This window comes from Pinus tabuliformis, chromosome 3_1 (genome assembly GCF_031772625.1).
Source record: "Pinus tabuliformis cultivar Carrire ecotype Pingquan chromosome 3_1, CPIR1, whole genome shotgun sequence".
Classification (NCBI taxonomy): Eukaryota; Viridiplantae; Streptophyta; class Pinopsida; order Pinales; family Pinaceae; genus Pinus; species Pinus tabuliformis.
This window is the reverse complement of record NC_142301.1, coordinates 248,773,029-248,786,012: the sequence shown is the minus strand read 5'-3', so window position 1 is coordinate 248,786,012 and position 12,984 is coordinate 248,773,029. Positions and strand designations below refer to the sequence as shown.

The 12,984-nt window shown below is 34.2% G+C and overlaps 1 protein-coding gene across 1 annotated transcript; it reads left to right on the top strand.

Annotated features, from left to right (window-relative positions):
- Nucleotides 1-1,622: 1,622 nt before the first annotated feature.
- LOC149186731 (uncharacterized) lies at nucleotides 1,623-4,595 on the top strand. Its single transcript, XM_089409429.1, has one exon. The coding sequence runs from the start codon at nucleotides 1,623-1,625 to the stop codon at nucleotides 4,593-4,595; it is 2,973 nt and encodes a 990-aa protein (XP_089265555.1).
- The last annotated feature ends 8,389 nt before the right edge of the window (nucleotides 4,596-12,984 follow it).

The window sequence follows — 12,984 nt, the reverse complement described above, 5'->3', positions numbered from 1 at the left end:
AAAACCAGATAGTTTCAAAAGCTTTATTGAAAAAATTAAGATTGAAAGGCTGAGAAAGCAGTGTTTTAGTAATGTTGAACTTGATCTAACTCTTACTCACTTCATTTGGAATGGGTTTGACACTATGCAATATAAAGTAATACAAGGTGACTGTGAAGACATTGCTAAACTCATACTTATCAAGCTCTTATTAAAGTGGTTGTGGGATTTGTAGAAGTCACATCATCACCATTATGGATATTTGTGACATTTCATTCAAACACACAGTTGGTAATGTTATTGACAAGCTTCAAGGGAAAAACAAACTCAAGGATGCAACTTACATGGTAAGACGTTGAAATTGTATGTTTAATTAATGTTAAATAATTCATTTACGTACAATTTAATTGAACTTTTACTATTCCATGTTACATGCAAAAGTAAAATATTATTAATCATGAAGATCAACCAATTATAAATGATTGTGAGTTCATCCATATTGAAAGTTGGACAAAACATGATAGTTATACGTCTATGCTTCTTAATCAGGTAGATGGAAAGAGTCATATCCAACTACTAATTTATGATGATGTTGTAAAAAAACTAGCGCGTGAATATAAAGAACCAAAAGGAGAGATAGTTAACCTTTATCAAAAACCATAGTCATTGATTAACAATCTTATAGACTTATGTTCAACTGAAGGAGATTAGGTTCTAGATTTATTTTTAGGCTTAGGTAAGTTTTATTATATAGAATTGAATTTCAATATCTTCTTTCTTAATTTATATGTCATTATACTGATTTACTTCAATATTTATTTTATGCTTGATAATTAGGCACAACACTAGCATGTTTCCTACAAAAAGGAAGAAATTGCATTGCCATTGAAAAAGACCCAGTACAGTGCAAATTTATTCAGCAAAGAATTAATGCTCTTCAATTTCCTCAAGATGTAATGCAAGAAATTTGGGTGAGGAAAGGGGATTTTAATGAATCGGGTGTGGGAAAAAGGCAAAGGAACATCAACCACCATTAGATGGAATGATTGGAAAGGCATACATTAGGAGATTCGTAGACATCAAAGATCCATCAGAAGTGGAAAATGAACAAAATAAAGCAGAAAATATTATGGCAGAAGACAATGATGAAACTCTATAGGATGAAGAGTTTGGATTACACGATATTGTTGATTAAATTTAAGTTATGCTTGGAAATCAAACTCATTTTTTGTAACTATTAATTAGTTATACTTGTAATTCTTTGACTTTGACATTTTATGACAAGAATAAGTATTCAGTTAATGTTGTAAGGTTCCCTCATTATGGATAAAAAGATAATCAAAACAAAAATTTTACCCAAGTTGACCTCTGACCACAAGCCGATCTAGCTGCTCCTTGAAGACAAAGAAGATCTAGGTCCTCTATCATTTTGCTTCAACCCTTTATGGATTGAGAGAGAAGGTTTTTTTGAAACTGTTAAAGAAGCCTAGGCCAAGACATTCTCAGGGTCCTCAAGCTTTGTATGGGAACAAAAATTGAAAGCCACAAAACAAGCACTGAAGGAGTGGATAAGGAAACCAGTCCCTACGCCAACCAGCATAAGGAAAGAGGCAGTATACACATTGGAGACTTTACAAACGGAAATGGAAAGCAAAGAGATCACAGCTGAACTACTGGAACAAGAAATAAAGGCTCAATCTTCTACATATCGATTATTCCGAAAAGAAGAAGAATACTGGCGAATCAAATCTAGGAGTCTGTGGCTAAAGGCAGGTGATCGGAACACCTCCTTCTTCCACAGACAATATAGAGCCTGGCTGACCAGGAACCACATCTCAGAAATAAGGACAATAGAGGGCCATGTCAGCAAAGGCTTCACCCAAGTCAAAGCTGCTGCAGACAGCCATTTTAAAAATCTTTTTAGCGAAGGAACTCAGGCTTCCGAGGGGGAAACAACAGAATTCCTCTCCAATATCCCTCATCTAATCAGTCCAGAAGACAACGCTGCCCTCACCAGAGAAGTAATAGAGGATGAAATTATAAAAATTATTTGGTCCATGGAATCAGATAAGGCGCCAGGCCCAGATGGATTCAAGATACATTTCTATAAAGTCTGCTGGAACATCATCAAAAGAGATCTTCAAAAAATGATAAAGGGGTTCATGAGAAAAGCTAAGATTGGTGGAGGAACCAACTCTACTTATCTAGCATTAATCCCCAAAGAATCCAATCCAGAAACATTTGCCAGATTTAGACCCATATCACTTTGTAATGCATCCTATAAAATACTGGCAAAACTGTTAGCAAGCAGGATCAAGCCTCTGCTCAAGAAGTTGATCTCTAGTCCTCAAGGCGGCTTCATGGAGGGCAGGCACATTCTCGACAATGTCATCCAAGTCCAGGAGACAATCCACTCCAGCATTAAGCGAAATGAGAAAGGTATGTTGATTAAATTAGACATGGCAAACACGTTTGATAGAGTCAATCGTTCTTTTCTCATCAAGGTTCTCCTCACCTTTGGCTTCTCGCCCCATTTTGTTCAGCTTATTAATGCTTGCATAAATAACCCTTGGATTGCCCCCCTGGTCAATGGTCGTCCCTCTACTTTCTTCCAAGCCCGGAGAGGCATCAGGCAGGGATGCCCACTCTCCCCTTTCCTGTACATTTTAATGGCAGATACCCTCAGTAGAAAACTCACAGCTGAAAGAATACTTGGCTCTCTCCCTGGTCTCAAATCCTCCTCAGATGCAGTACCCCTGAATCATGCTCTCTTTGCTAATGACTCACTTCTCCTCAGAGGTGCATCCCCCAGAATTTCCAAAGGCTTCGATTCAGTTTTGAAAAGCTATTGCAGAGTCACAGGTGCTCTCATCAACGAGAGAAAGAGTGAAATTTATAGTTGGAGCACAGGTCAACAAGAGCTCAACAACATCGCGAATGTCCTAGGATTTAGAGGTCATGCCAATTGGGATCGTATTAAATATCTCGGCCTTCCAATTACCAATGGTGTAAACAGGAGATCGCTCTGGTCAGACATTATATGTAAAATCAAAACCAAGGTAGTAGAAATGGGAGGCTATTGGTTAACCAAAGGAGGAAAAACCATTTTAATTAAGACACAGCTATCTGCGCTCCCAATCTACCAAGCCGCTTTTTTGCTGGCCCCCAGGAATGTCACGGAGCAGATCTCAAAACTTTTAAGGGATTTCTTATGGCAAGGCGGGAGAGGGAATGAAAATAAGATGCATTTAGTAAGCTGGGACCTGGTCAGACGACCGATAGCAGAGGGGGGTCTTCAAACTCGAGATCCCTCCCTTATAAATCTTGCTATGGGTGGAAAACATTTCTGGAAAATGGCCCATGAGCCCAATCATCTGACCAGCATCACGTTGCTGTCTAAATACGCTCGAAATTCAACATACAGAAATTTGCAATTCAACTCCTCTGTCAACAACACGAATGTATGGAAGCTCTGTTGCAAAAGCAGCAAATTCTTTCATCAATACCTGTACAGAGTCCTGGGCAATGGCAAACGCATCAATATGTGGAACGACAGAATTATGGGGAGTGATCCATTGGAGGGAAATGAAGACATAGTCGACATCAGAGAGTGGTTGCTACGCGCAGGCAAAACAAGACTCTACGATCTTTCGATTTGGGACAGCAGGGGTGAATGGGCCGGTTGGGATCTCAATGGTATCCCTGATTGGCTAACACCACAAAAAAACCTCCTTGTCGAATTGCTGGAAGGATCCACTCCAGAACATCGCCAAATAAGAGACAGTTGGGCATGGGGAATGACAGGAACATATACCACAGCAGCAGGATATAAAGCACTCCAGAATTCAAGGAACAACAGTCACTCTCTGGTCTTCTGGAAGTTAGTTTGGGACAATCTAACCCTTCCTAAAGTGAACTTCTTCTTCTGGACGCTGGTGCACAACAAACTACTCACTGGAGACAATCTAGAGAAAAGGAATATTGCAGGACCACATAGGTGCGAGCTATGCAGAAGCTACCCTGAAACAGCCCAACATTTATTTCTGGAGTGCAAATTTGCCAAGGAAGCATGGGGGTTCACTCTTCTGGACCTACAGATTCCAGCCTTCCCCCAGAACACTGTTGCTGAACTGTTTTCCTTTTGGAACAATATCTATCCTCATAGCATCCCCACCAAATCCTTCTGGAAAAAAATTTGGACAGCAATCCCCAAATTCGTTTGCTGGCAGATATGGTTGGCTCGTAATGATCAAATTTTCAATGGAAAAAGACACTCCCCTCTACAGGTTGCAGCTAAAGCTAAAGCATTTCTCTTGGAAGCAACCCAACAACAGTTTTACAAAGAAGATCCACTGCTCCTTCCTGAAGAAAGGAGATGGCTTCGCCCACTTGAGCCTTCTCCTTGTAAGATTCACCTTGCCCCTCAAATAGTAAATCCGCAGTGGAGAATAAGAGAAATAGAGGAACGTTTCATAAATTGGTGGAAATCCAAAAAACTCACCACAATTTTTTTTTACGGAGCCTCCAAAGGAAACCCCGAGAACGCTGGTGCTGGAGGGGTCATTTACTCTTCGGATGGCACTTCAAGAGACTGCTTCTACTGGGGTCTAGGCTAGAAATCCAACAACCAGGTAGAGATCTTCGGACTCCTCAAAGCTTGTCTAATAGCAAGAGAAAAGGGAGTTAAAGACCTCCAAGCTTTTGGTGATTCAGAGATTCTAATTAAAAAATTAAATTCTGAAGACCTCTTCAACAATGCTAGCCTCAATAAACTTCTAGGAAGATTGAAAAGAGTCCTCCAAGATTTCACCTCCTATAAGTTCTATCACATTCTTAGAAATCTAAATGGCGAAGCAGATCAGATGGTGAACAAAGGATGCCCGCTCACGAAAGGACATCTTTTTATCAATGACGATAACTACTTCCAAATTCCTTGAAAAGGCTGTATCTCACAAGCAGAATATGCTAACTGTTTTCTTTGTAAATGGGGCTGCCTCGGCAAAGGCCCCTCCCCTCTTATTCAAATAAATAAAATTCCATACCCGTTACAGTTAAAAAAAAAAAATGTTGTTATATGTTCAATATTTGTATTATGTGATTTTCTCTTTAATTTTTATGTGAATCATTTTTTTTGAAAAAAATGTGATTATTATTATTTTTGGGCATGAAATTCATAAAAAAATCTATTATTTAACCATTTTTTGTTAAATATTTCCTATAAAAATTGTGATTTTGACATGTCATTTCTAGCCAAAAAATTATCAAAATGTGTAATTTTTTTCATTATATTTATGTTCGAAATGTTTATTTTTATGTCAATTGTTAAAAAATATTGTTTTTTTATAAACAATTATCTGATGTTCGTTGAAAAATTAATTAACAATATAAATATGTAGAATATCGAAACTTTAAAATATCGACCTTTTTCTTTAACTATGAAAAAAATAAAGACCCCATTACAACAACAACAACAAAAAATTAAAATAAAAACAAAAAAATATGAAGAATAATATTACTTCAAAAAAAAATTAATCTAGAAAATAATTATTCACATTTCATACATTAGAAAATTTAAAGTCAAAAAATAAGTCTTTTAAAAAAAGGGCCTAATGCAGAATCAACACTTTTTAAAATTAGCATGCAAATCACTAACATTCAAAAAACTAATGTACATAAAAAAATGTAATGTGTCAAAAACTATGCAAAAAAAAATATATGTATTCTGCATCACCACATTTCAAAGTCGGTTGACTTTTTTACTTCCTAAAAAAAAGGGTAATTGTATCAGTTCCTGTTTCAAAGTTTACATTGTTATAAAAAAAGAAACGAGAATTTACATATAAACACTAGTACAAAATGGCTAATTAATTACTAAAAAAATAACTAAAATTTGGATATAAACGACTATTTTTTGGTCGGTGACCAATAGTAGCTAATTTACAGTATCTTGTAACGCGACCAACTTTTAGTCATTTTTAGCTTAGTCATTAATTGGTTATCTCAATTATGTTGTCTAGTAGTATATTTGGTCGTTAATTTAGTCATTGATTTGATTATTAATTTAGTCATTGATTTGTTCATTAATGTAGTCATTGGTTTGGTTATTGATTGCCATAATTATTGACCAAATATACAACAAAATATATTACTAAATAATCACCCAAGAAAACCAATTAATGACCAAAGAAATATGACCAAAATGTAGGTCGTGTTATAAGATACTATAAATTAGTTACTAATAGTCATATATATGCAAATTCTAGTCATCGTTTGAAACCAATTAATGACAAAAGAAATATGACTAAATTTTGGTCGTGTTATAAGATACTGTAAATTAGCTACTAATATTCGTATATATGCAAAAATTAGTCATCATTTGTAATCACAAATTTATAATTTGCAGTAGACATTTATCCTTTTTTGGTATTTTCATATTTATTATATAAATGACTAATTTAGTAGTTTATATTCATTTCATTTACTTTCATTAATAATCATTATAAACAACTAATTTAATTGTATATTCATTTTATTTTTGTTCATCATTAATAAACATAAAGTACTAATTTAGTAGTTCTAGATTGATTTTATGTGTTCATTATTAATCAACATAAATTAATTAGTATGATTTTGCAACTAAATTTGAAAAAATTGGCATCCAATGTACATGTTCATCTAATATGAAAACAAAAAGTTACATATGTTAATTACAAGACTAAGTAATATCAATTGCAACTATAAATAATTCCAATCACAAATTATATTATATAAAATTTCAAGTATTACAATATGAGTTTCCAACTTAATATTTGTTGGAGTACAATTTACACATGAAATATTGTTTCATCTCTTCAAAACAAAATCATTGTGTTTCCAAGGCATTGCAAGTGAATTCACCAACTCCAAAGACTTGACCATCAATCTTTATGTGTGTGTCTTATGAGGGATATTGACTCTATGGGTATCGCTAGACTAGTTTTCTTCTCTCTCTTTAACTGGCATTTTGTCACTCTAGTGTTGTTGTTCTCCTCTTTCTTCAATCCATGCTTCTTACCATCAACATTGAGTCCTTTTTTTGAACAAAAAAAAATACAATGCAGAGTATAAGACATGAAATTCGATTAACATTGGAATATAAACTAAAGTAGACTATAAAAGATTTATACGATCTATACCTCAACATCATCAATGTTGTTAATGTTATTTTTCCCCATAAAAGCAAGAAACTTGAACAAGTTTTCTTCACTTGGGAAATAGTGGCCACTTTGTGCCCAGATGACATGTATAAACAAAGCAAATAAACACAACAGAACTAGAAATTTCTACTAAGAATGTCTCATGCTCCACATTTGTAGTTGTATTGTTTCCTATAGTTATCTCTAAGAAGCAGTAACACTTCAACAATAAAATTGGTCAGTAGAAATCCAATGGGTGGAGCAAAGTATTGGTAACACAAGATTACAAGAAACTAAAAAAAAATAAGACAAGAATTTGTAAATTGTGATACTAATCGGGAATATAGCATCAATAAAGTAATATTCAATTGTTAGCATGCTATTCCACATGAAAAGGAATCCAAATCCCGTAAACCAACAAATTATCTATGCCCCTTCTTTTCCTTGTAATTAATTGAGAAAGATTAGCACATGCAATTTCCATTTAGAATCTCTAGCATGAGTCTATAAATATTCAAAACAAACTTAATGTTACTGATTCATTTTTCTCTAATGCATACAAAACTGAATATGCTAACTTGTTTTGAGCTAGAGAGTTTTGTAATTCATTGTGTCCAACATCATTGCTTATTGTCATGACTGCTTTTTTTTAATGATCAGGAAATAGACCTATATTTGATCAGAAAACATATTTTTCAGAATATATTCCATTTTTCTAGTTCAAAGTTAAATTTCCTTTCCATTTATGGTGTTCAAACAAATTGGAATCCTTTTCATTTAATAAATCACTATTGTAATATACTACTAAATAGATAGCTCTATAATGAAGTTAAATAGTGGTGGAATACTAATAAATCACAAATACATGCAAGAAATAACACCACTATATGTCCTAGGCATGCCAAGTCTTTATCCTCTTGGTTGGAAATATTACTTCATGAAAACAACATATTTGAAAAAGAGAACTTTTCTAAAACTAACCAGTGCCAGTGTATCGAAAAATATTGACATTTCTATTGGCATGCCCTCAAAATATGTGGAAGTATCAAACAAGTGTAGTGCACTTCCCTGTAAGGTTAAAGTTTGGTAGTTGAAAATGTTGTCCCTTAGTCTAATCAGGTTTTAACTTGCCTTTTATAACTTAGAGAGAATGGGAATTCAATGTAGAACAATGACATAAATATTTTATTCATTCACACTTACCTAGATCCTAAACAAGCATTGAAGCATTATGCAAATCCAAGCATGTCTCATATTCCACCAGGAAATAGAATTTCTAGATTTTGACTATAAACCTTGAGCCTTTCTCAAATTTCTAAACGAGTAACATCATAAATATTCTTTCTTAGTTCTCAAACCTTCTCTTGTGTGGAGCTTCAGAAAATATGTGTATACACATATCACATTATAGGATGTTGTGGAGTACATTTACAAGAAGCCAATCACTCAAAATTTTATATTCTGGCAAGATTGAGGCATGTGTTAAATACCCATTATCTACATCTCTACACAATGGTGTCATTAATAATTTGAAGGTTCTTGTCTTGATAGTATGATCTAATTATTTTTTTGTGCAAGATGTTTTTTTCACTACCATTATTAAAATTTTGATGTTTATGAACAATATATATATACAATGGATGCGTCAAATAATAAAAGAGGCAATTATTTTTCCATTAAGAGTGTTTAGTAGTTTCATATGGTTTAAATTCAATATTTCTAATGGTAGTACTTAAGGTCAACCTAAACGGTTCTTTCACATGCATCAAAATAAGTAAAATGTGATAATAGGAAGGACTCGTGCGAACTTTTCTAATCGTACATCTTGAATCTGCAAATGTTTTTTTTGTGCTCAATTTCTTATTGGAGTAAGGTCCTATCAACTGACAACGTTTTTACAAATGTTTGAAATGATACTAAATATGTTGGACGTGGGGGAATGAAGAATAAAAGCACAAAACAATACTTGACTGAGATCTATAGATGGCTAGAACAGAATCAACTTAAACACCCATCAATGTTTGACTCTTACAAAGGCAACATCCCACATATTATTGGTTAGCATTTTCAACATTGAATCTTGTACTGCACCTTTTTTTCAACTTGGCAATAGCATTATTTCAATGAAATTAATTCATGATCTTTCCTTTAGGTAAACCAGTTTCATCCACAATGCCTATGCAGAACATGAGTACATGCTCAAATCGACCTAACTTCACTGATATTGGTAATCATCTTCACTAACTAGTGGGTAGATAAAGGATCTTTGTCATTGTATCAACACTCACCCCAAGGGGATATCATGTGATTTTGGCTCAACACTCTTCCCACTAGGTTATTGTATAATATGGGCTCAACACTCTCCCCATAAGGCTATTATGGTCTTAACTTCACCAACTAAAGCAAGTCCTTGCACTCCTACAACATGGATAATGTGTTTTCTCCCTTGATTAATTCACCATTCTAGAACAACAATGGGACCCCATGGCATGCATTGAACTATTGTGGAAACGTTAATGCACCCAAAAATCTTACATGAATAATGAAAAATAATGATTAGTTGTGAGCAAAATTCCTATATCCCCACCTAAAAAAGTAAAATATCTCCATACCTTAAAAGGATTTTCCATAAATAAAATTTTAGGTAGTTAGGGTCTCTTTCTATGGTAAACCCTCCACTAGTTGAAATCAATAACCCCATGGATAAAATCCCTAAAATGAAATTTTAATTAAATAAGTCAATTTTCCAAAGTAAAAACCATGCAAGGTTCTCACTTATATGGTGACCTGGAGTATACATAAGTTTGGATAACAATGTTTTAGCACGTGTTTCCTTTTTTGAATATTGATATGCATAAAAATGATACACTTGGGTTGCTCCTAACACTTGATTACTATTAGTTTGGGTACTAAGAATATATTATTCAAATGTAATTTACTATACATGGATCTCATTATTAGCATCCACATAAATAAACTTCCTAATATAAAAATTTGAGTTATTCTCATTCATCTAACTAGTAATAGTGTAGGTCAAAAATGTTTCAATTTGAAATGATACTAAATAAGGTGGACCTGACAGACTGAAGAGTGAAAGCACAAGAGAATACTTGTCTGAGATCTATAGGTGGCAGGAACAAAATCACCTTGAACTCCCATCAATGTTTGATTCTTACATAGGCAGCATCCCACGTATTATTGCTTACACTACAACAAAAAAGGTCATTGGTGAGGGTTGAAAAATGCCGTCATAAGCTCATTGGTGACGGTCAAAAGAGCCTTCATCACAAAAAATTGAATGTCACCAAAGGTGGTGTCACCAAAAGTATAGGTGTTATGGTGAAATTCAAGGTCTGTCACCAATAAATATTTATAAAGAGGGATAGTGACCGTCACCATTTTATATGAACAACAGTGACAAACCTTAGCCTTCGTCACCAAAAAATTGAACATCACCAATGGTGGTGTCGCAAAAATTATAGGTTTTGTGGTGAAATTCAAGGTCCATCACTAATAATGATTATAATGATGGATAGTGACCATAACCATTTCATATGAAAAATAATGATTTATTGTGATGGACCTTTCATGACCATCACTATTAATGCATATATACATGGTGATTTTCATTGACCATCACCATTTCATATGAACATCAGTGAATTATGGTGATGGACCTTTCATGGCCATCACTATTGACGGATATATATGGTGGTGTTCATTGGCCGTCACCATTTCATATTTTGGTGAGGGTAAAAAATGTCACCATAAGGTCATTGGTGATAGTCAAAATAACCTTCGTCACCAAAAACTAATCACCATCATTCCATTTGAATAAAAAGGCACAATGGAATCGAACCACGAACCTCCTACATGTAATAAGATGCTCTTCCATTGAGCTAACACCCTTTAAAGAATTAGACTTGCAAGAATAGATCTGGGGCAATAACAAAAAAACCCATAAATAATAGGATTAGAGTGGGAAAACTAAAGATGATAAGAAAAATAATAACCAGCGACAGAATCTACTAATTTGAACATGTTTAAAGTACATTAAACAGAGATAGCATCCATAGTACATTAAAGTGACATTGGTTAATGTTGGGATTCGTCAATTTTTGACTATTCATAGTGCCACCAATCTAATGAACTGTGAAAAGAGATGTTTCCATTAATGGAGAAGCACGTTTAAAGCTCACAGTTTCTTGATAACCACTGTCTCTAACCAACAACCATGCATAGTTCTAGCCACTGCAAAACATGGACACAAAAGTGAGCATAAAGACCAAAACCATAGTACCACCAATCTAATGAATTGTGACAGAAAATGTTCCCATTAATGGAGCCGCATGTTTAAAGCTCACATTGTTTCTTGATATTACATTATTTACCAAAGTGCAACATCAAGAGAATATACCTTTGGTAAAGAATGCTCAGTTTGTCAATTGTAATATCATCGCAATCATTAGGCTATCATCATTAGGAAACTCCATTGCATAAAAAAACATCGTAGCAAGAAATGTTGGCTTTATCACCAATGTAAACTAAACTTCATGTATTGAAATTTGAAACAAAGAAAAAGAACAAAAGTTAGTGTATTCATCTTTGAAACATTGATAGATACATGCTCTGACCCAGGCAACAAAAATTATTGATAATGTTACCTATAATGAAAAATCAAATATGAGAAAATATATTTCAAAGAAAATGTATGAGTGTATTTTACCAAAACTGAGCATTGTATGAGTCTATTATTACCTAAACCATCTCACAACGCTCTTAATCAAATCCAACAAGTAATGAATAATCCATGACATCAATTGACTACAAACACACATTGCACAAAATCATGATTAATGACTAGCTTAACAAAAATTTGAAACTAAGATTACAATTATAGTTTATTAAGCAAAATGAAAACTATATTTACGATGAGAAAGGAAGTGTCATTCCATAATTCTCTCTCCAAAAGGCACTTGGCTTTATTCCCAAGAAATATTGGAGCAGTTGGCATGGTATCTAAGAGATTATAGTCCAGAAGAACTTTGTTGTTGCCTGATGAATTGCATTGTAACGGGAGAAACTAGAACCTTTGAGGTCATAAACCCGTGTTACATTTCTTACAAACAATAGATCTTCCATTACCATCAATTCATCCTCATCTCTTTGCCACCTTTTGCATTCTTTATAGTGACTTGAAAGATAAGCACATCATGTAACATGCACATACATAATGAAGAAAACAAAGCATGGTATACTCTCTACAAGTCTACAAAAGGTAATTGTCAAATATAGAATCAGGTACGTTGTCATGTAGGCAAGCCTGATATTCTTGCGAGCTTAGTTCATAAGTTATTATTCTTGTTGGCTCATCACTATAAACAACAATAACCATATCGTTGACACCAGTTGGTAAATAAAACTTACCCACTCCATTACCACCCATATGACTGATAGATGAAACAAACTTACGACTATAGCTTTGGTGAGAGTCAACTCTAATAAACCTAGATAAAATTTATTGTAAACTCTTGCTACAACATTTTGGTAAGTTTGAAATAGGAGCCCCAGTGCAACTTCCAAACTCTTTCGATAGATTTAATTATTTTACTGGTGAGGGAGGGATGCTTTTCTTAGGAACCTCTACTCCACTTTTATCATGCATGATTTAGGCATATTTGGACATCATCCTATCTTCTATTGCAATTTGTTGAACTAGATTAAAATGTTTTTAGTCTGCAGATTCACTGTCACTAGCACTAGTAGCCAAAGTGGCAGAACCAACTTCCTGCCCTTGTGATGTCACAGATACATCCTGTTGGACCATGAA